Genomic DNA, 22,171 nt, shown 5'->3' with positions numbered 1-22,171 from the left:
ACCGAATGGCTAGGCAGCAGGTCGGCAGAAAAGGACCTAGGGGTTACAGTGGACGAGAAGCTGGATATGAGTCAACAGGGTGCCCTTGTTGCCAAGAAGGCCAATGGCATTTTGGGATGTATACGTAGGGGCATTGCCAGCAGATGGAGGGACGTGATCGTTCCCCTCTATTCGACATTGGTGAGGCCTCATCTGGAGTACTGTGTCCAGTTTTGGGCCCCACACTATAAGAAGGATGTGGAAAAATTGGAAAGAGTCCAGCGGAGGGCAACAAAAATGATTAGGGAACTGGAACACATGACTTATGAGGAGAGGCTGAGGGAAGTTGTTTAGTCTGCGGAAGGGAAGAGTGAGGGGGGATTTGATAGCTGCTTTCAACTACCTGAAAGGGGGTTCCAAAGAGGATGGCTCTAGACTGTTCTCAGCGGTACCAGATGACAGAACAAGGAGTAATGGTCTCAAGTTGCAGTGGGGGAGGTTTAGGTTGGATATTAGGAAAAACTTTTTCACTAGGAGGGTGGTAAAACACTGGAATGCGTTACCTAGGGAGGTGGTGGAATCTCTTTCCTTCGATATTTTTAAGGTCAGGCTTGACAAAGCCCTGGCTGGGATGATTTAGTTGGGGATTGGTCCTGCTTTGAGCAGGGGGTTGGACTAGATGGCACCCTGAGGTCCCTTCCAACCGTGATATTCTGTGATTCTATGATAAGTCAGAAGAGAGGTTTTATTTTGCACAGTTTGCACTGAACCTTGCTGAACGTCCCAAATTTGCTGTACTGTGACAAGCAGCAGAGGATCAGACAGGCTAGAGACAGTGGGGAAAGGGGGCAAAGAAAAGCCACTTCCGACTGGTATGTTCAGGCCCTGGGTCCTGTCCTCCCCACTCACGGGTGAGACACACCTTGGCTCCAGAGAAGGATCAAGGCTGCGGTTTATGATGACTTGGGAAGCATCAGAGGGGTATAAAGGGCTGGGTGAATGTTGCAATCCCCTGTGAAGCAATGTCAGAAACTGAGCCAGGTGCCAACAAGCAGCTGGTTTCACTGCCTGATAGTTAAAGCTTGTCCCTGCAGCAGGAAGGCACCTCAAGGAGCTCTGATGGGGGGTGGCCTGGGGCGGGGGAGCTCTGATCCGGGGGCAAGAAAGAACAGCCCCCCCCTGCACTAGGTGTGAGAGAAAAGCCCTTTGTTTAGCTGCAGGGGCCTGATCGTGGGGTCCAGCTCTGGAGACGGAAAGTGCCTAGCGGCCACGTGTGGGCTGGGTGCAGGGGGGCTGGTGGTTAGCACAGGCCGGGGCAATAATTAATCAAGGGGGGGACTTTTTTTGGTTGGGGTTCCCACGTTCTTGCCGGAGAAGGCCCCGGAAAAGCAACGCAACCCCCCGGCGGGGGTGTTAACCCCACCCCCAGACCGCGGGGGAGAGGTCTGAACTGCCCCCGGCGTGGGAAGAGGGAAATCGCGGCCGCGGCTCCCAGGGTGTGGCCCGGGGCGGGCTGTACGTAGGCAGGAGTGTCTCCTTCTCCCTCTCCGACCCGCCCAGGGCTTCCCTCGGCTGGGAGGAGAGAGGCTGGTTTCCTGCCCGAGGACTGGGAGCAGACCCGCCGCTGCGGCCCGGCCCGGAGGAAGGCGACCCCGCTTTTGAATCGCAAACCTCCCTGGGGGGTGAGCTTTCCCCGCGCCCCCCCGCCGGGTCCCCGCCATCCAGCCCCTGGATTGTAATCGCGCCCCGGGCCGTCATGGGCGATGTTATCTCCACTCACCTGGATGAGAGCCGGCGCCACTATATCTCAGGTAAGGGGGTTGCCCCCCCCCCCCCGGCTGGGGCCGGTCAGTGTCCAGGAGCCATAGTCCGCTTCGGGGGGGGGGGGGGAATCAGCGTCTTTCCCCCTCGCTCTCCGGAGGGGTGTGTAAAACGGAGCCGATTCTCGCTGGAGGAAAAGTTTCTTCGTTGTTTGCTTCTCCCCCCCCCCGTGTAACTAGCGTGATGGGGACAGTATCTGAGTTCCCAAGCTTTTCTCTGTCCCACTCCTTTACTAAATCATGGTGCGAAGGGGGTGGGAGGAACCCCCCCTTCTCCTAAACAGCCCCCCCCCGGGGGGGGGGGATCCTCTCAATCTGGATTTCGTTTCCCTCCCGACAAGGGGATCGTATTTTAATGCCTTAACGCTTTCTTTTTTTTTTTTTTTTTTTAAGTTCCACGTTGCAACTCTGGGTCTCTCTCTCCTCCTTTGCGGAGCTGGGAGCAGCCTCTCCCCTAAGGAGGGCGGGGAATGGGGAAATAAGGTGTCCGCCTGTCTGCCTCCCCCTGAAAGGCTTGTCTTGTGTGGTGGATGTTTGTGTTGGCCGCAGGACGAGGCGATTTGCTGCAGGAGAGCTCTCCTATGGCCGGGGCTTCTGCTGGGCCTGTGGGCAGGGGGAGGGAAGGGGAACAGATCTCTCTCTAAGGATGACGAGTAGAAGTTTTGTCCCGTCCACATGAGCTGTTAAACCATGTTCAGCAGTGGTTCGAGGGGGACCCATTGGGCCCTGGTCCTGCGGGGGGGGCACAGGGCTCTGCCTGTGGGGATAGGGTCCCGGATCTGGATTAGTGCCAGCAATGGGTTTGCCTTTTAACGCAGACAGGGCTCCAGGCCATCCTGCCACTGAAATGTAGGGCGTTGGAGTCTAGAGAGGTGACAATGGAGCTATTGATTGCATGGCCCTGTATTTACTCTTGATGTTGTGGGTCTCTCAGTCTGACGTGTTTGGCCTAAAGATTCCTCTTGGACTTGGGGATCGGGATGGCTGATTAGTCCTGCTTGGAATAGCTTTTCTAAGCATGGGACTGTGGCTTCCAGACAGTCGCTTTTTTGTCCAAGGAGATGGCATCTGACTGCACTGAGGATGGGGAAGGTTGGGGGGCTAATTGGTGCCTGCAGTTACTTGATTGACCCTTATAAGTGGGGTCACTCTGCCACTGAGCACTGTGACTTGGCCTCTGTTTCGCCCTCGTTGCTTGGGACATCTCATAATTTATGACGCAGGCATCTGAGCTTCCAAGGGCCTCTGAGTTGCGGGACTTGACCTCTGTCCCTTCCTTACATAGGCTTCAATTACAATTACTTCAGAGGCTCTTTGAAGGAGCTATTAAGCACTTAGCTACTACTCTGAACATCAGCCTTGCTTGGGACCCCCAGACTTCACAAATCAGGTTGCAGTAGGAGATGTGGCTTTGATGGCATGAGACCTAACCAACTTCTTACGCTGGAGAACCAGGAAGATCCGATGAAGTGAGCTGTAGCTCACAAAAGCTTATGCTAAAATAAATTGGTTAGTCTCTAAGGTGCCACAAGTCCTCCTGTTCTTTTTGCAAGATGCCTTGGAAACTTTAGACCTTCAGAGGTGAATTAGTTTCCTCGCTCCCTGGAGCAAACTATGGCTCTGCCCCCCCCAATCTCCAATGAAGTGGGCACTTCACACAAAGCTACAATTAAAATGCCAGAGGAACAGCGTATTGCAGCTGCCTTAATATCAGGGGTTTGCAACATGACTAATGTTGTTGCATTGCTGAATGCCAAAGGAATTATGACTTGTCACTTACTGTAATGGATGGTAAAGTTTCCTATTCAGCTCCATGAATCATGGAATTTCATGTAGACCAAACACCATTTAAAGGGACGCTGTCGGGTTTAAAACGAACGCTTCTAAAATGTCCTGTAGTACAAATGACACTTTAGATTGTTAAAACCAAGGAGTGAGTAAGGTTTATTTTATTAGCCTGGTCTCTTTGCAGGAAAGGAGATTATCTGGCTTCCCCCACCCTTTTCTTTTTTTAAATGGACAGTAGGTTTAGGAGTTTTAGCTCCTAAACCTACTGCTGTGTCCTCTTGCTAACTTAAGGCACTACCTGTATTAAGTAGTGCCTAGAGGATCAAGGCTCCATTGTACTACCTAGCATTGAGCAAACAGCCTTAAAACATGTTTTTCCTTATCTTTAAAATCTGGACCTTCCCCTATTGTGTTAAAGACCGACACAAATTGGGGAGTGGTGTGGGGGGATGACTGCCTATAATGACACAGAGAAGGCACAACTTGCTGTCGGATGAGCAAAGTGACGGAGGGGGGGAGTTTCCTCCTATCTCTTGGGTAATCTTGGGGGTTGCTAGCAACAATGACTACAGAAATATTTGTTTGGGGAGGGTGGATAATTGGATCACTGCTTTGACCTGAAGGTCCCAAACTTCCTAGCCTATAGTAATTGCTGCCATAATTACTTCTTAATGCTCTATTAATGAGCTCCTCAGAAGTGTTCGTGGGCCACAATCTTCTGCTGTCTTGCAACTCATTGCAGTGGTTAAAATGCCTCAGCCCCTCCTGGACCAGCACACCCCTCATTTACAAGACTGGTAGAGATGCCCCAGTGCAGGATAAGCCATTTCCAAGCTCTCCCCAGTGTAGACACAAGATCTAAACGGCTCATCAAATGTAGTGCCAAGGCCAGCTAAGAGATTCCTGCCCTCTGCTCTTTGGCATGACTAGAGGAGCACAAGCTCCAGGGATCTAGTGGAAACTAACTTCCCAGTGATCAGTACAAGCTACCCCTGCTTTGCTTCTCCAGCTTGCTCCAGGTAGCGCTTGGGAACGTCGTGGTGGTGTTTATGCCGGGGACTCGGCTGAGCTAGGGCTCCTGCCGGTGCAGGTGCAGTGATGCTGGCGTAACAGAGGGAATGCCCTGGAAGCTGCCAGAATAGTCGCCGTGTTTCTGTCTGCGGGGTGGAGGAGGGGGAGCAGCACTTCAGTGTGCCTGGTGAAGCTGGCCCCTCTTGGCTGATGTTAGCCGGGTTCTTCTCTCCCACCCTGGTGCGCTTTGGAGTCTCCTAGACTGCGTCAGCCCCCCAGGGCAGGGAGTGTCACGGCCTGCTTGGGCAGTGCCTAGCCCAGCGGGGCCCCAACCTCACGCAGGCCACTGCAGCGGCACCAGAGCTAACTGAAGGTGTGGCTGATTCAGGTGGCCCTTCCCCTCAATCCCAACATGCTCTCCTAGCCCTCCTTACCTGTAACTTCATGCCTGGGGTCTTCTGTTCCCTGAACAAGGGGTAACTCTGTGTTGCTACTGTTGGATGATCTCCCTGCATGCCACCCTTCCATCTCCCTCTGTTTCAGGGACTCCCTGCAACCCCCAGCCCTTCCCTCATGCTGGGGTCCCTCAATCTCCCCCCTTGGGTTCTTAGTGCCCTCAGTCCCCCCCCTTGCCCCCTCATACCAGGGTCCTGCATTCGTGCCTCAATGCTTCCAGGGGCTCCGGGTGCCCCCCATCCGCCACCATTCTTTCTCTGTCTGCCTGGGAGATGCCCTGACCTATCAACGTTGTGAGGATGGGCGGAAATGGGACGGGGGCCCTTGTTAGGCTGGACGCAGTTAATGGGTGCCATTAACTCGTTCTCTGATCTACAGACAGGTGCTTGAAGCTGTGACTCTGCTAGACAGATGGCAGGGCCCCCGAATGCTCTCCATTTCCCGCTTCCCGGGTTTTTCCAATTATGTCTATTGACACCGAGCACGGTCCCTGAAACCTGGGCACTGATCAGACGCGATGTACAAAATCTGTTGCTTTAGATGGACTCCCTCGGGTGGCGCATAGGGCCGCACAAGCTCAGCCATGCCTGGCCCCCTAAGGCACGGTAGCACCTAGCCGCCCCACTGTGCTAGGCACTGTAGAAACACAACACGCTCCCTGCCTCAGAGCTTTTAAATGGCTGGGACAGACCGTGAGAGGCACAGAGAAGTGAAGTGACTTGCTCGAGCAGGTCCTAGTCTGAGTACTGCTCTGTGCACCTGATCCCTGTGCTCCTGGATGCAATCAAGAGCTCTTTTTATTTTATTATAAAGAGGCAAGCAACGTTTCATGCAGTGGCCATGCTGTTCAGAATAGCAGGTGCTCCCTAAGGCTTGTGCACCCTTCTAGACATTTTACAGTTCCAACACACACACTATTAAAGCACCTTTGCTACACCCATGACGCTCTTCCCCCCTGCACCCCCCCCCCGCACCCCCCCCCGGCCGCCTTAGGAGACCTGTGCTGGGATCTGCAGGGTTAGGGACGGGTGTCATTTCAGAAAAATTCTGTGGGTAGGGAGAAGTTTGCTTTCCTCATGTCGGTCTCCAAAGTCTGGGGCGGGCGGGTGAGGAGAAAAATGGAAGGCCTCATGGAGCATACAGACCTATGAAAAGTTGGGGTGTGGGGGGCAGAACAGGGTCTGGAGGGGGTGACAGGTCCCCTGGTTAGGGACCCATTGTGCACTGATCCGGCAATGGCTGGAGGGAGCAAGTCACGTGGAATAGGTTTGCGCTAGCTGGGACGGCTAGCGTGGGCTCGCTACGCTGCGTCTAGTTCACTCGGCTGGTTCGGAATAAGGGCCTGTCCCTACCATCAAGAAGAGATGGCACCACATGCATGACGAAGCTTCTCCCCATCTGCTCCGCGACATCCTGGACGGCACAAGGACGTTCCCTGTGGCAAGCCCGTGAGCTCATGGGTTGCTCTGGGAACCTTTTCTAGCGGAGTCACCCATTCCCTGCCGCCACGCCTCCCGCCCTTCCTAAATAAAACAGCCGTGCTATTTTCAGGGAGGTTTGGGGGTTAGTTTCCAGGAGGCACCTGGCATAAAAGGCCGTAGTTATTGCAGCTGTGAGACAAGTGCCTCCCCCGAGCTCAGGGAGGCGCAGCCTGGTGCTGGGATGCCATGTTGCACAGCCTCACTATTTGTTTTTCATTTGGAGCTCATTCCTGCTGGAGCGTCCTTCGTGCCTGAGCAAGCCCAGCCCAGAGCCTTTGCTCTCCCTCTGCTGTCCCTCGAATGGTGGGTGTGGGCGTACACACCTATGTAGAGGGGGAAGGGAGTGACAAGGAGACACCGGAGGCTTCGTCTACACTGCATCTCCCAGTGCAGACACGGCTTGCACCAGTGCACTGGAGCCCAGTTAACCGGATTAGTGTCGGTGGTGCCAGTCACATCCACACAAACACTTTGCAACGGTGCAGCTGCAGTTGTGGATGAATCCTAGAGTAGACCAGGCCTTCGTGGTGGTCTCGATACAAGGCAACATTCTGAGAGCTGAATTCCCCAAAGTTTGGAGGGGGAGCCCACACCACGTCTGACAAACACTGAAATCCGCCTAATCAGGAGACACCCTGGGTGAGGTTTCAGCTGGTCCAAACAGTAAAAATTTAATTAATACACTTCATCATTTCCCAAAGGTCCCTGGCTCGCCTTGGAGCTGAGTGAATAATTAGCTACCACTAACTTGCTTGACTAATCTTGGCCTCTTTCTGCTCCTGCCATGAAAATCAACCAACCGGAGTGTCCTCTGCTGTGCCATGGGGAATATCTTTGTCTTCCATGGATTGCAAACTGTTTCCTGCAAGTACCAGCTGCTTGATGGGTGCGGCCGGTCATCAGCTCCGGTCCCTGACTGGCTGAGCCTATTGTATAGCAGGCACTGCCAGCCTGTGCTTCTAAAGTTCCCCTCCTGCCCGGGAGGGTCTGGCTCCCAGCCCTGTGCTCAGACCATACTGCTTCACTAACCCAGCCTGCCTGCAGCAGACCCTGAGTTCGGGGTCCGACCCTGTCCCCCTTAGCTGGCTGTGCTAGTGCTCGGTTCAAGGCCCGTAAAATCGTCCACTGTTCTCCTTACAGACAGCGGGTCCCACTCTCTCCCGGGGCTGCTGTTCCTTTCACATGCCACAGCACTGGAGACTCTCTGGTTGTGTAAAACAAGCCCTGACGGAGTCCCTCTGAGCACACTGAGGCCAAACCTCCTGCACCGGAGGGGATTTGAGTCCCTTAGCAACGGCCGAGGGGATAAACACAACTGATTGGAGGGCAAAATCTTCCTGGCATAGTTGGGAGGGTGGAGAGAGGGAGAATATTGGCTGGAGGTGCCTCTCTCTCTCTCCTTCCTCCATGGGGAAAACCCCTCCCCTGTCATTCTGCAGCACACTTCTCCCCTGTCCCAGGCTCTGCTGTGCCCTATGGCAGAGACCAGCCCTGCACACAACTGCTCATTCTCTCTAGAGTTAAAGGGAAAAAAGTGAAGCTTCTCTTTTCTCTTCTCATTCTGTGAAAGTCCCAGGAGGAAGCCTGTTTGCAGTTAGTGGTTCTGCTTTGGCCTTTCCTGGCTTGCCAGCTTCCAGGGGGCAGGGCTTTCAGTGGGGCAGCAGACCCGATGCCAGCTGTACTACAAACGCCCAGTTGCACTTGGTTGAGAGCTGGAAGGCGGGAGAGGGGTTTCTCTGTAGACAAAGGAAAGTCACCAGCCTATTAAAGGGGCATTGGCGTAACAATGCCCAGTCTGTCAATGCAGACTTTAAAGCCTGTCTCTGTTTTTAAATCCTTGTTTTGTGGCATCTCTGGGGAGGTTTCCGAGCAGGAGTTTGGAGTGGGTCATAGTGCCCAAGACTGGGATTTTCAAACAGGCTGAACACACGGCCCGTGTCCCAAACGGGAGCTGAGCCCTAGCTGGGGTGGGAGTCCACTGGATGGCTGCTTGCTGGGGCAGCTCATGAAGCCTGAGCAAGGCAGCCGAGGAGCCGCCCTCATCGGGCATCGGCAGCTTCGAAGCTGCCAGTCTCTCTGGAGAGTCCCAGTACGATTCTGAAGTGGGACTGGACCCTGGCTCGCTGGTGCTTTGCCCTGAATTTCCTGATCTGCATCATCCCAAAGCAGCTCAAAGGTCTTGGTGGTGCTTCAGAGATGGTCTGGGAGGGTGCCAGCTGATGCCAAACACCGTGCCAGGCCTGCTTGAACAGCGCAGTCCCCAGCAAGTATCCCACTCGTGCGATAGGAACGCCATGGGCCTGCCAGCAAACACCAGCTCCGCTTCAAACGTGTGGGCCTGGCCCCAGCTACCTCCAAAGGTTCCACCCCCTTAATCGGAGACCAAGACCTATTCCAGCAATTGCGCTCCAAGGACCGGGACTCCCAGCTGCGAGGGCGAGCTCCGCAGAGCAGGGGCCACAGCAGGCGTTCTCAAACTTTTTTTTGCTGGAACCCCCTTTCAGAACATTTCAGGCTGCGATGACCTGCCCCCAAAGTGACGACTCCACCCCATCAGGGCCGCCCTTCCTTCTGCGCTGCTGCTGGTGGGGCGCTGCCATCCGAGCTGGGTGCCTGGCCAGCAGCCGCTACTCTCGTGACCCCCTTTTGGGTTGGGACCCGCAGTTTGAGAAACACTGGGCTAGAGCATTCAGTAAAGGTGAGCCACAGCGGTGGACCCAGACTGTGGGCTGGGATCCTGCAGCGGTCAGGGGAAAGCCATTTCACCCTGGTAACGCTGCCTGGGGTGAACCGCTAATATATGCTTGCGGAAGGGGGCAGGGGACTGAGAGTGAGGATCTGACTGTTAAATGTATGCAACCTTTCTATGACTTTTGGGTCAACACCCAGAGATCTGGGGTTGAGTCCACAGTCTGGGAGACCTTGCGCCAGCTGCTTGAGCCCAGCCTGGTAACAGTGCACCTGTGCTGCTGGGTCCGTGAGCGTGTTTCCCTGGAACCTAAGAATGGCCCTGCTGCAGGATCTGTCCTGGGGTCTCTTTCTTTCAGTTCCCCCCGCCCCCCAAACCCTTGCAGACTGGCCAGCTGTAGGAGCAGCCAGTCAGCTGAACGAGTGAGGCTACCTGCAGGCTGGCTGGGTGTCCGTGTCTGCCACCTGGGCCTCCCGAGTGAGCCACGCAGCACCGGTCCCTGCTGTGTGCAAGGAGTCAGCCTGAGCAGCGCTACAAGAGGCGAGTCAATGGGCAGATCGGTGGCTGCAGACAGGTGGCTCGTACTACCCCAGCCCAGTGCCCATACCTGACGTGAGCACTGGCTTGTGTCAGGACACGAGGGACAGCTGGCTTCTGGGGAAGGGATCAGTGATAGAAGCCTGCCAGTAGAAGTGGGGAGCAGGGGAAGTGGGCACTTCAAATCTCTCCTTCCCAGCTGCTCAGACCTTCCTGTGTCTGCACTTCACGGATGCCAACTGCAACTGTCCTAAGTTTTCATTTGGAAAACGTGGCCTCCCTGTTCCTGGGTTACAGGCACCGAACCCCCAGTGCATCGGTGTACACTGGCGATTTGGTGCACCCATGCCATCGCACGTCCACACTGGGCATTTACACCTGAACACAGGAGGTTGTGGGCAGAGCTGGTTAATGCTCTTGGGTGCTCTTGCTCCCTAGACCTCTGGGCACTTCCTGAAGTGGGGTAGAGTTATCCTCCTTGTCTCAGAGGTGGGGAAACTCAGGCCCAGAGGGTGGGTAATTTGGTCACTCTCCTGCAGGGAGGCAGCGTCAGAACCCAGGTCTTCCCCCTCCAGTAGATTATGGTGCCAGGGACGACACGAGCTGTGGCGGAAGAGCACTGAAGCGAGTGGTAAGGGGCTGATAAGGGGTGTGTGGCGGGACTGCACGTAAACGGGCTTGTTCAGTGCAACGACCTCTTCCTCCCCGCTCCCCGCCCGCATCGCAGTGAGAGAGGGGCCTGTTGAGACCAGCTCAGCAGGGGTGCTGAGTTGTCTCCCCTCCCACGCCCTGCAGAAGGAGGGTCTCCCTTCTCCCCAGGCTGCCACATGTGGGCAGCATGGGGGGAATTGCTGGAGGTGCTCTCTTGTCCATGGCAGGCTGGGGTGAGGGAGAGCGGCCCTCACCCCACCCTGGTGTCCGGTGGGGCTGGTCCGGTGTCTCTTCTGGATAGAAGGTGCATGTTGCTACAGGTTTACGGCCGTGTTGACTGCTAAGACGATGAACCTCCCACTCCACTAATTGGTGGTCGAGGGTCCCCTGTGAGATCAGGAATAACGGCTGGGGCGGGGGGGCGGGAGTGTTGGTAAAGGGAGGATGGAGCAGCAGGGCTGAGATAGTGACAGCTAAGAGAGCCCGTCAAGTCACCGGAGTGTCAGCTGGGACTCCAGGGCAGGGTCCTTGGGGATGGAGCCGAGAGGAATGGAGCTGGGCAAGTCCTTGCCCCTCTCTGTGCCTCACTTTCTCCACCTATAAAATGGGGGTAACCCAGCCCCTTCCTTACGGCTGGTTTGGAGGCATTAACTGTTAGCAAGGTGCTTGGAGAGCTCAGACCTGCACGATAGGAGCAAAGAGTTTGGTGACAGCCGGGGAGCAATGTGGCTGCTGGCTTCTCCTAGGCATTCGTGACTGTGACACACACCTGCGCGCGCGCGCTCTCTCTCTCTCTCTCTCTCCTAAGCTGTAATAAGGGCGCGCGCTCTCTCCTAAGCTGTAATAAGGGCGCGCGCTCTCTCCTAAGCTGTAATAAGGGCGCGCGCTCTCTCTCTTTGGCCCCAAGGCGCCTCCTTCTCACCCGATTTCACTTCCTCGCTTGTATCCCAGCACCTTCCTCCCTGTCCGTTTTAAAGCGGACTCTTGGAGTTCCTGCTTCTCACACCTCTCTGGTCTGTCCGGACTAGGCAGAAGTTGGGAAACTTCTAAAAATGGTCAAAAAATGTAACTTTTCCCTCCTCCCCCTCCCCACGAGTTCAGTACTGCTGCATTTCCTCCTCCAGCTTTTTACAATCCCCTCTTGGCACTGGCCCTGCCATCTGCAGCCGAAACAAAGCAGGGAAGCTGTCTCCCTGCAGGAACCCTCCCCACACGGAGCCGCCCTCCACGATGGTTGGGGCTGGGTTTGTTTAAAGCTCTAGCAGGGGAGATTACCCACTCTAAGTGCTTCTCAACCCGGGAGCTGCCAGCGGCCCCATCAGCGCACAGCTGCGGCCCACGTGACGTGCTCAGGGCCATACAGGTAGTATAGATATTCTGTGGATGCAGCCCACGAAATACAGAGTTGCATGTGTGGCCCACGATGGTAAACAGGTTGAGAACCACTGCTGTAAACCATAGCTTCTGTTGCAAAGAGCTCATCAGTTTTCTGCTTCGCACAGTGGCTACGGTTCTGAACGGCTGGTATATGGGTGCGGGGAGTCCGTTAAACTTCGGGGGGGAGTCTGTTGCAGGTGGGGTGTGTATGATGCCAACTTGGCTAAGGCTGGGGATTGAACTGGGGACTTCCAGTGCTGATGGCACAAACCTCTGGAGCTCGAGAACCAGGCCCTTGTATGAGTCCTAATAAACCGTGCCCAGTGGGGTTAGGCACAGAGGGACATGTCATGTGGGGCAGGCCTGTACTGGAGCCCTCCTGCCCCCGTCTCACTAGCACACAGCTTGTCTCTTGGGCTTTATCTACCTGCGATGCTTAGAGTCAAGGCAAGAGGTTGCCCTAGCGCTCCCACAGCCCAACCAGTGGGGGTTTTAACCTCTGACTCGACGGTTCTGATCAGGGTCAGCGGATGTGGTAGCTGAAGCCCTGTCTACACTAGCGCTCACAGCTGCGGCTCCTGTGTAACACCGTTGCTGCAAGACCGCTTTGCCTGTTTCTAGTGTAGACCAGGAGATACAAGACTTCATGTGTCTGCTTGCTCTGCTCCCAATTCTCTCCTTAGCCCCATGCTGATCCTAGGTAGCCACGCAATCTTTCATTGGGAGCTTCCAATCCCTCTTGCACCTGCTTTGGAGAAATTGGGTGGGTCACTGGTGGGCATTGTGCAGGGGGGTTCAGAGCACTGCATGGTGGATGCAGGTGCATGGTTCAGGTGAAAGCCCTCTTCCTCCACTGCATTCAAATACCACCATCGCCAAACTGCACCAGCTGCCTGAGGCTTCTGTGTCCAAGCCACATAGATTAGTGAAGAGGATTGAAAGATGGTGATTCCTCCAATTCACAAAGTTGGAGGAGAAATCCTCTGGGCACGTGCCTTCTAGCTACTGAGCTGAGTCTCTCATAAGAACCCAGCCTGTGCTCCTTAAGGTCCATGTTCTTTAAAAGGATGGGTGATATGATACTGATGGACAAATCGGAGGAGGGTTGCTTTAGGTAAGGAACTGAAAGCTTGTGTGTGGAATACATAGGGTGGCAGCATGGTCTTGTGGATGATGCACAGGGCTCATTTTATTCCCAATTCTGCCACTGACTGGCTGTGGCCTTGGGCATGTCACTTTGCTCCTCCATGCCTCAGTTTCACCATGTGGGGGCATGGATTAAGTAAGGGATGATACATGCTCACACATCTTTAAAACAGCCTGAGATCCTGGGAGGAAAGTCCTATAGAAGCAGTACTATAGACTTTATGTACTGCCCGGGTCTGCCAAACTGGGGTGGCCAAGGGCTCCTGTCCGGGCTGGAAATCCCGCAATCTGCCTTTCCTTGTGGTAGTGTGGTGCTTCTGGCACCAGCTGGAGCAGTGTGTGTGAGGGCAGGGGAATAGAGGACTCCCTCTCCCTGGTTGCCTGTTTCTGTGCTTACGGGAATACATTGGAGCTCTAAGCTTCCTACCACCTGGGTGCGAGACGGGGAGGGCTTGGAGGGGTTTCTTGCCTGCAGAGCGGGAAATATAGCAGTGTTTGCTTTTCCTGTCTCGCTGCCTCCTGCCAGCCATTTCCCAGCACCCAGCTGCTGGAGTCTAGACCTTGCACCAGTCAAGCCTAGGTGTGCTCCTGGACACCGCTGGGTACTTTGGGTCCCAGAGATGCTCCAGGTTCAGCTGGCAGAAAGGCTGGGGTCATGTCCGAAGATCATTATCTGTTATCGTCATCTGACTTCTCCTTCCCCCACTGTGGTGATCCTGGGGGGCCTCCCAGCATACAGCTGGGCAGCTCTACCTCCATCTTGCTTGGGAAGGGGCCCCTTGACTCCTGAAACTTGCCTCCTTGCTTGTGAGGTGGAAACTGCCTTCTCCCCTGTGCCACCCGCTGCCCTTCCCAGGGTAGGGAATGAGTTTCCCGGCCTCTACAGCAGACCAGTTACTCTGCAGGGTGCTAGGCTGCTGGGACCCCAGTTACCCTCCGGCTTGTGTGTCCGTCAGCCAAGACTGGAGGGACTAGAAGCTTGTTTGACGTGATCTGGCTCAGCGGCCCTCTGTGCTGGGATGTTGACTCCTTGCCAGGCTCTGTAGATGTTGATCAGTTTGACGCGGCTGGAGCCCTTTGAGCTGCTCCGTGGGGGGATGTGTTGGACGTGCCGGGACCTGGCACGCTGTGTGGTAGGGAAGCGGTGCCTGTTTCTGCACCATGTCTCTCTTCTCCCCTCCCCCAGGGGCACCCCGTGCCCTTTGCGGGCATGTGTCGCGGCGAGTCTTTCTTCAGCCCTCTGGGCACCGCGGCCCGAGCAGGGGTGGGAGCAGTAGTGCAGACGGGGCTTGGGTGTCGTCTGACCCTGCATGGAGGTTAGACAATGTGGCGTCGTGAGCACCTGCTCCCATTGTATACCGACGCTGGCGCAGCCATAGCGGTGGATCAGCGGCAGGGAGAGGGCTAGTGCAGACAAGGCCTCCAGTGTTCGAGCCCCTCCTGAGCGAATGGAGATGCCCAGGTTTGGAAGCTCTCAGCCACTTTACCCTTTGCATGGGAATTCTGTGAGCTACCTCTGCACACGCCCTTGGAGTGCCGGAGGCTCCCCGTGTACTAACGAAGGGGGTGCCCTGCCTTTGGATTGGCTGGGGCTAGCGTCTCCTCCAGCCTGCGAGGATCCGTCTCCGACACCTTGTTCCCTGAGCGCTGGAGTCTCTCCCCTTCACGCCCTCTTGTTGTTTGGCCGCCTGGTAAACAGGCATGTCTAGGGGAGAACAGCTTCCCGCAGCCCCTCCCTAGGCTCTCTTGTACTCTGCCCCAGTGGTGATCAATTGGCAAAAAGTTCCGATGGGTCAAATTCTGAGGCCAGCTAGCTCCCCTCGCTGTCTGTGGGCATGGATTTTAGCGAGTGCTTAGAGGAAAGACTAAAAGGCGGTGTATGCATCCAGTATGCCCTGGATGTGGCCTTCAGCTAGCGCATTAGATCCAAGGTGTGGGCAGAAGGCTCCAGGCAGGAAAGAGAAATCTATATTAGACTCCACTACAGTGAGGTGCTTGAACCTGAGGACTGTGGATAGAAAAGTATGTGTCAGAGACTCGTAAGCACCAGGGCCTGCTAACAGCTGAAAACAGACTTGGGGCTGTTTGGTTGTCTGAATAAACTTTGTTTTTTACATACATAAAAGTCTTTGTGGGTTTTTTTTTTTCCCCCCCCGGCTCTGGAATGTTGGAGTTGGGTTTCCTGCTGGCACAAACCAGCTCTGCAGACCAAACTTTTATATCAAGTTTTATATTTTCCTCTCCCTTGGACTCTGTGTGTGTGAGAGAGAGAGAGAGAGAGATTGCAAAAGGCTAGATCCTTTCCTCCCTTGAGAAGAAAGAGAAACTTATGCAATGGCCGATCAGAGCTCTGATACAGCTCTCGCTTTTGTAGAAGGTATTGCCAAGACTCTAAAAATAAAGGACTTAACCTCTGGCTTGGATCCTTTGCCAGCGCTTACCTCAATGTGTCTTTGGCGCACGCAGCTGGAGAACTGTTGGAACTTGTAAGAATTTGAAAGAGGAATGAAGCAGGAGGGGGGACAGACTGAAACTGGGAAAAAACCTGCAGAACTACCCAGGGAACTTGGCAAACCTGCTACCCATAATGCACTCCTACAGGTAGCCTGCTGTACTGAATTTCATGGGCCCATGTGATCCATTTCTCCCTCCCTCCCCCCCGCCCCTTGTATCATAGAGAATTATCTCCTTGACAAATTTCACAAGCACAAAATGGCCTCTGGGCCTGTCCCGTGCAGGCCGAGAGAAGCTTACATGAAACGTGGTAATAAGATGATACTCCACCGTATGGCATTATCTGTAGCAGCGTTGACGTAAAACGCCTGCTGAAATTATATAACGTGTAGCAGCAGGGGCTGCAATTCGAAGCAGAAACAGCCGTACCCAGGACTGACCGGGAGGGAACACGTGAGCCTGGAACGTTCTTGTTCAGGGTTTTAGTGGAGGCTGTTAACCTACCTGGATGGGCCACTGCTGCCCGGGAAGTGAGGCTCCAAGCTTTGCTCAGAGTGGCTCTTGGGTAGAAAATCAAACTGAGTGGGTGACCAGACTTCATAGCGATTGGAGGGCTGAAAAACCCTTGGAAAGCTGGGAAGGCAGAGAGTTGCTAGCGTATTTGTGTTGGTGCGGATTCCTGCTGAGTTCAAGGTGAACATACCGGAAGCCACACGACTGAAATGTGTATCACCTTACTCACAAGGGAATGTTTTTTTAGATTTGCAAATATTGGTTGCCATGGTATCTAGGCAGCATGGCAATGACCTGCCTCCCTCTCCCCCAACCCCAGTGCAGGCCCCGTCATCTTCCATCACATTCCACTTCTGTGTGGCGGGTTGAGGTTACACTGCTTCTAGCCACGCTCCCCGAAAGATACAGCAAAATAGACACTAGATGGGTGTACTTCACTGTGGTACCCCTAGTCCTAACTAGCCCTGGCACTCAGCTTTGGAATAGATGAATTAGGAGGATCTGAGGTAGCCAATGACCCAGACCAAGCGGCTAGATGAAGAAGCTGCTGCTATCGAACTGATGATGTGAACTCCCCAAAATGGCAGCTGTTCTGGTTTGGTAGCTGCTGCATAGCGGAGTTCTTTCTAGCCTTTACTATAGCAGCAGGGAATGAGGAGGGAGGCCATCACACCTGCTTCCAAGGGAGAAGTCCTTTGTGTCTCCCCACCTTTGAGTTGTTCTACAGAGTTCTTGTTTCTCCCTGAATTCTCATAGACCTGTTCTATCACAAGCAGCCTGAAAATTGCACAGCCCATAGCTTCAATATGTAGCATGTTACAAAAGTGACTATCCCATTTTTCTCTCCCTGCAACCCACTCCTTTTAAAAGCACAGTGTAGACACAAACTTATCCTAGCTATTCTGCCCCCAGGGAGCATAATGAGCAAAAATCAGGTTAAAGAAACATCTGGCCACAAGCAAGTGAATCACACAATGGAACCTGTCTTGGTGTGGATCTGACTAACAGAGGGATTCTGTTGTGCCAGGCTTTACCCTTGTTTAGATCTTCATCTCTGTCCCGTACTGACCTATCAAGGCATGGAGTCCATGTGGCCTCTCAACTCTGAAGCCTAGAGGGTACAGAAAACCTGTCCCAGGCCTGCCTTGGTTCATCTCCCTACTTTTACATCTATTGCAGTAGCACCTAAAGCTCCAAGCGAGAGAAGAGCCCTGTTGACCTAGGTGCTGCAAGAACCATAGAACTCTCTGAAAAAATCCTGACCCCTTTGTCGAGATTTTCTGATTCCATGAAATCCAACTGTTTGGCAGAGATGGTTCAATTTTGCCGAAGTTCTAGGGGAAGCCAAGAAAGCTGCCAGGCCTCTGAGCTGCCTGGTCTCTGTGCAGCCCAGGTGGCTTGGGAGCCTGGGCTTATGAACTCTGGGGCAGCCTGCTATGCAGACTACCCCAGAGCTTCCAAGATCCATGGCTCCTGGAGAGCCCACCAGGTTGACAGTCCCAGGGCTAGGCCGCCGATCCCTTTTTCATAAAGAATTTAGGAATCATTCTCCGAACAAAACCAAACGTTGAAATCCTCCATGACATGGAACTGACTTTCTCTTCCCAGGTCTAAGGGACAGTGAGGCAGTTCCTGTCCCGAGCAGACAACACAGGTAAAGAAGGAAGAGAGGTATTCCCCACACTTACAGGTGGGAAACTTGTATGTCTCTGGCCTGAGCTCTCCGTCTCATTACAGCAGCGGTACCCTGGGACTCTAGCAAACGGTTGTGATGCTGAAACTGCGGAGGTTCCTGTGCCCAATATGAAGGGATGGGATGGGGAAGCTATTTGAGGAGGACGGGGATATTTTCCTCCTCCCGCGGCAGGAGCACTAATCCGTACAGTGGGATCTCTTTACAGTAGAAACACCAGCTCATAACGTGAGGGGTTTTTCAAAGAAACCGTTGGTGGAATCCTCGGACGCTATCTGAGGAATTCCACATCAGACTTTCCAGTTCACACACTGCTAGAACTCCCCAGTTGAAGGAAAGCCCTGAATGCTGTTCCTGTAAAATCCATTTTGCACATTCCTAGCAGGGGGCTGTGACACAGCTGCAGGAGACCGAACACTGCACAAAACACCAGCAATCATGCAGCAAGCCCTTCTGCAGTTCACGGGGGCATCCTAAATAGCAAGAGCAGAGCTAGTTCCCAGGGTCAAAGCTCCTGGGACTGATGCATGTTTGTGTCTTGGGGCGGAAGTGGGTTAATCTTTCAGCGTCTGAGATCTTCCATGCGAGTGACCACCACCGCCAAGAATACACGTTTGCTTTTGCTGAATCTGAAATGTTTTCAGCAAGGCACTCTAGGTTGGGTTGAAAATCCTGTCTGAGGACCCCATACTGTTGCCCATCAGTGTAGCTGTGCTCAGTGGACTTAAGGGAGTTTCTAGCACTTCTCCCTGCTTGGGCCAAACTCTGCTTGGGATCGGGTGCTGGCTTTCAGTCGGTAGGGGTCACAGCATTGTGAAAATTATAGTTACAGCCTTGTGTAGGTTGTGAGCTTTCTGGGAATGTCTACACTCCAATCGGGTGTAACGGCATGTGTACGGCTAGTTTGATCTAGCTTGTGTGGGTATCAATAGCAGTGATAGCTATTGGCTGCCTGCTTTCAAGAGTGTTTAAACCCATGTGAAACTCTTGGGACCGGATCCCCAGCTGGTGTAAAACGGCATGACACCACTGGAACCAATAGAGATACGCCAGTTCATACCCACTGAGGTCCTGTGATCGACTCCAGGGCTTCTCCGGTTTTGGTTTTTTCAGCCCCGTCATGGCTCGGGTCCTCCCAGTGAGGGCCAGTGCTTATGACCTGTCTACAGAAGTTCCTTCGGGAAGCTTTGAGAAAAGTGTTAGAGAAGCCAGATTGTGCAACGGGTTGCTCGCGGGAGGGGTGGAGCTGCAGGTATTTGGAGCATCACCAGTGCAATAGAAGATGAACCCGATGGGCCTCTGCCTGTCTGGGTTTCTTACCCTCGTCTGCTCTGTGTTGTCCCCGTCCCTCACCCCCCCACACCCCAGAGTTAGTCTGGCCACAGGTTCACGTAGATCCGTCTCTAACGTGGCCTGTTGTGGTGCTGTGCCCTGGAGTGCTCTGTGCTCTGCAAACTAGCACTTGGTGGCGGTTTGAACAATCCAGTCACAAAGTGCAGCCACCCACTCTCAGCCAGTAAAGTGGCTTTTTTTTTTTAAGGGGCAGCAACTTAAAAAGACACTCCTCAGTCTGACAATATTTGTACCTCCAGCTGTTAACGTTAAATTTAAAAGCAGAGAGGAAGATGAGGGGGAATCCCTATCTTCATCTTGCTGGTTGGCTTCTTTCAGACTTGTCTACATGGAGAGTTGCACTGGTTTCACTTACCATGTCCGCTTTCTAAAAGCAATTTAGATCAACAGGTGCAAAAGGCAGTGTGGGCACTACTTGAGTTTAAACAGGACTGGTTTGGGTTTCATTTGTCCATTAGGAGGAAGCTAAATTGAAATAAGCCACTCCTATGGGAGTGTCTAAATAACAACTTACACTGATGCAAATCTGCATGGAGACAAAGCCTTTGTATGTTTGACAATCTGTATAAAGTCAGTTCCCTTGATCACATGAGCCTTTGACAAAGCAACAGGGCGGCGAGAAATATAAAGCAGCAAACTTGACAGGGGACACGTTTCAGGTGCCAGCCCTACTTTACTCGTTTACTGACTAAGAAGGAAAGGCACCAACTTGAAAGCTAAAGTCCCACTTGTGTGTATCAACTTTAAAGTGTTCTGTGTTTTGGGGGCAGGGGATGGCAGGGGCCGCGAACATACCTCTGGTGGGGAAATGCTCCTGGTGTGAGCTAAATCTGGTCCAGGTGAAGGAGTTTGTGTATTCTAGGTGGAAATTAATGGAATAAAGATTCCGTTCTGGCAAGTCCATCTGTAGGCTGAAGGTGTGACCCTCTGGGTACTTCAGGCATGGGGAGGATATTTAAAGGAATGATCAGGCTACCATGTAATTTTATAGCTTAACCACCCTCTCAGCCAGGTCCGTGCTTAAGCTAGCAAGAGGCAGCGTGGTCCAGTGGTTAGGCAACTGGACTGGGAGTCAGAGCTGGATTCTGTTGCTGGTTCTGCCACGGGCCTGCTGTGAGATCTTAGAAGCAAAGAGAAGTGATTTGCCTGTTTCTCTTCCCACCCTCTCTTAGCTACTTATACTGTACATGTCTCTGAGCAGGGGCTGTCTCTTACTATGTTTTGCACAGTGATAACATAACAGGTCCCAGTCTCCATTCTAGCTACGAATTTTCCCCTGTTGCTGCAGCTCCAGCTAGGGTAGCAATGGTGGGACCTCCAACATAGCCGCCAATGGTGCTTTGACACTGTTGTCTGCTCTGAGCAGCTAGGTTATGTGATGGTCTGATAGCGCTACCTGCTGGTGGGGCAGCATCCATGAGAGCAAGAGAGGGAACTCAGAGGCTAATGAAGATGCAGCCAAAGGCTCCATCTGCAGTAGGGCTAACTACAGCTGAAAACCCTACGGATTGATCAGGCTTTGTTAGATAGGACCAGGAACTCAGTTATTCTCCCGGTGTGGACAGGGCCAGCAGAGTTCAACTCCAGTTTGGGGATGGTGGGGTGAGAGCTCTTTGACCATAATGAAATAAAACTGACAGTCCTAGTGTAGATGGGGCCAAAAACGAACTCTGTCTGCACCTGAATTATTCCTGGCTGCTGAGATGTAAGGCATGCCGGCCCTGCACATGCTGGCCTAAGCTCCTAGGGGGTGTTACCTGCATTTAGGTGACACTGCTGTGGTAGGATTCCTGGCACCTTATCAGCACTTGACTGACTTCTAACATGCTGGGCTAATCAAATTTACATTATTGGAGCGAATGAGGCACTAAAAAGCATTAGATCTTGTCTATGGAGGTGCTAAATTCAGCCCCAGAGTAAACAAGTGCAGGTCCTTTTAGACCAAGGCTGAATCAGGCCCTAAGCCTCATAGTTGTGTTCTAAAATCTGGTCTCAGGTGTGCTCATCTACACTAGGGTGTGTCAGCTCGGTGACTCCTAGCGGTAGGGTTGCCACCTGTCCAGGTTTTCCCAGGATCATCCCATTTTGAGGCAGCTGTCCTGTAAGGGTTCTCAATACCTGCTGCTAGCTGTCAGGTTTCCTGGGCTCAGGATCACCCTGGATGTCATGGTCTCTTGGAACTCAAAGATGGCAACCCTAGCTAACCGGTAGAGTCTGTTGGTGATAGCACCACTGGAAGCTGAAGTGTAGATCTTTGTGTCCTCTGTTGACCGGCTCAATAGGATTAGCTGAGTGACTTAGGGCAGTGGTTCTCAACCTTTCCTGACTACTGTATCCCTTTCAGGAGTCTGATTTGTCTTGCGTACCCCAAGTTTCACCTCACTTAAAAAAACACTTGCTTACAAAATCAGATTCAGAAATACAAAAGTGTCACCATCAATGTTCCCTCTAATTTTTGACAGGCCGTGTGTGCAAAAAATTTCTTCTGTGCAAATTATTGTGCACGTGGTGTTTTGCCGTGTGCGCGGGGTTTTGGATCTGTGGGCGTGTGCACACATGCACAGCTTAGAGGGAACAGTGGTCACTATATAATTATAAAATCAATTGGAATATAAATATTATACTTACAGTCCAGTGTATAGGATATAGAGCAATATAAACAAGTCAGTGTCTGTATGAAATGTTAGTTTGCCCTGACTTCGTTATTGCTTTTTATGTAGCCTGTTGTAAAACTAGGCAAATATTTAGATGAGTTGAGGTACCCTCTAGAAGACCTCTTTGTACCCCCAAGGGTATGTGAATCCCTGGTTGAGAACCACTGACACAGGGAATGTCTACACTGAGCCCGACCAAAAACACTGCAGTTTTATAGCCCTGCAGCCCAAGTCAATTGACCTGAGCTGGCACAGTGTAGACGTACCCTTCAATGCCTGGGCAGGCCTATGTAGAGCTGCTTCTGGTGAAGCTCCAGTGGTGGGATGATTTCAGAAAGACTGCAGCATAGACGCTGCCCTTGGCCTTGTCTAAATGCAGGAGTTGCACCAGTTTAACCTTTACAGTGGGTTACTTTTGTTTCTTTATATTAATAAGAACAGTTTAAGGGCACAAACCCATCTGTGGTGGCTGCTTCTAGCTGAGCAGTAGCTCTTACGTAGTGGCTGTTGAGGCTTCGACCTGGCTTAAACCTGTTCAGTTAACTTGAGCAAACTGATTTTAAAACGGA

General features: G+C 53.0%; 1 protein-coding gene across 1 annotated transcript in view; it reads left to right on the top strand.

Moving 5' to 3' along the window:
- The first annotated feature begins 998 nt into the window (after positions 1-998).
- Positions 999-22,171, top strand: part of NIBAN2 (niban apoptosis regulator 2) — a 100,856-nt gene continuing 79,683 nt past the window's right edge. The window contains exon 1 of the mRNA XM_037879753.2: positions 999-1,790. Coding sequence (XP_037735681.1) covers positions 1,736-1,790 — 55 coding nt within the window. The 5' untranslated portion in view covers positions 999-1,735. The remainder of the gene's footprint in view (positions 1,791-22,171) is intronic.

This window comes from Chelonia mydas, chromosome 16 (assembly GCF_015237465.2).
Source record: "Chelonia mydas isolate rCheMyd1 chromosome 16, rCheMyd1.pri.v2, whole genome shotgun sequence".
NCBI classification, from domain to species: Eukaryota; Metazoa; Chordata; order Testudines; family Cheloniidae; genus Chelonia; species Chelonia mydas.
This window is presented reverse-complemented; position numbering and strand designations above follow the sequence as displayed.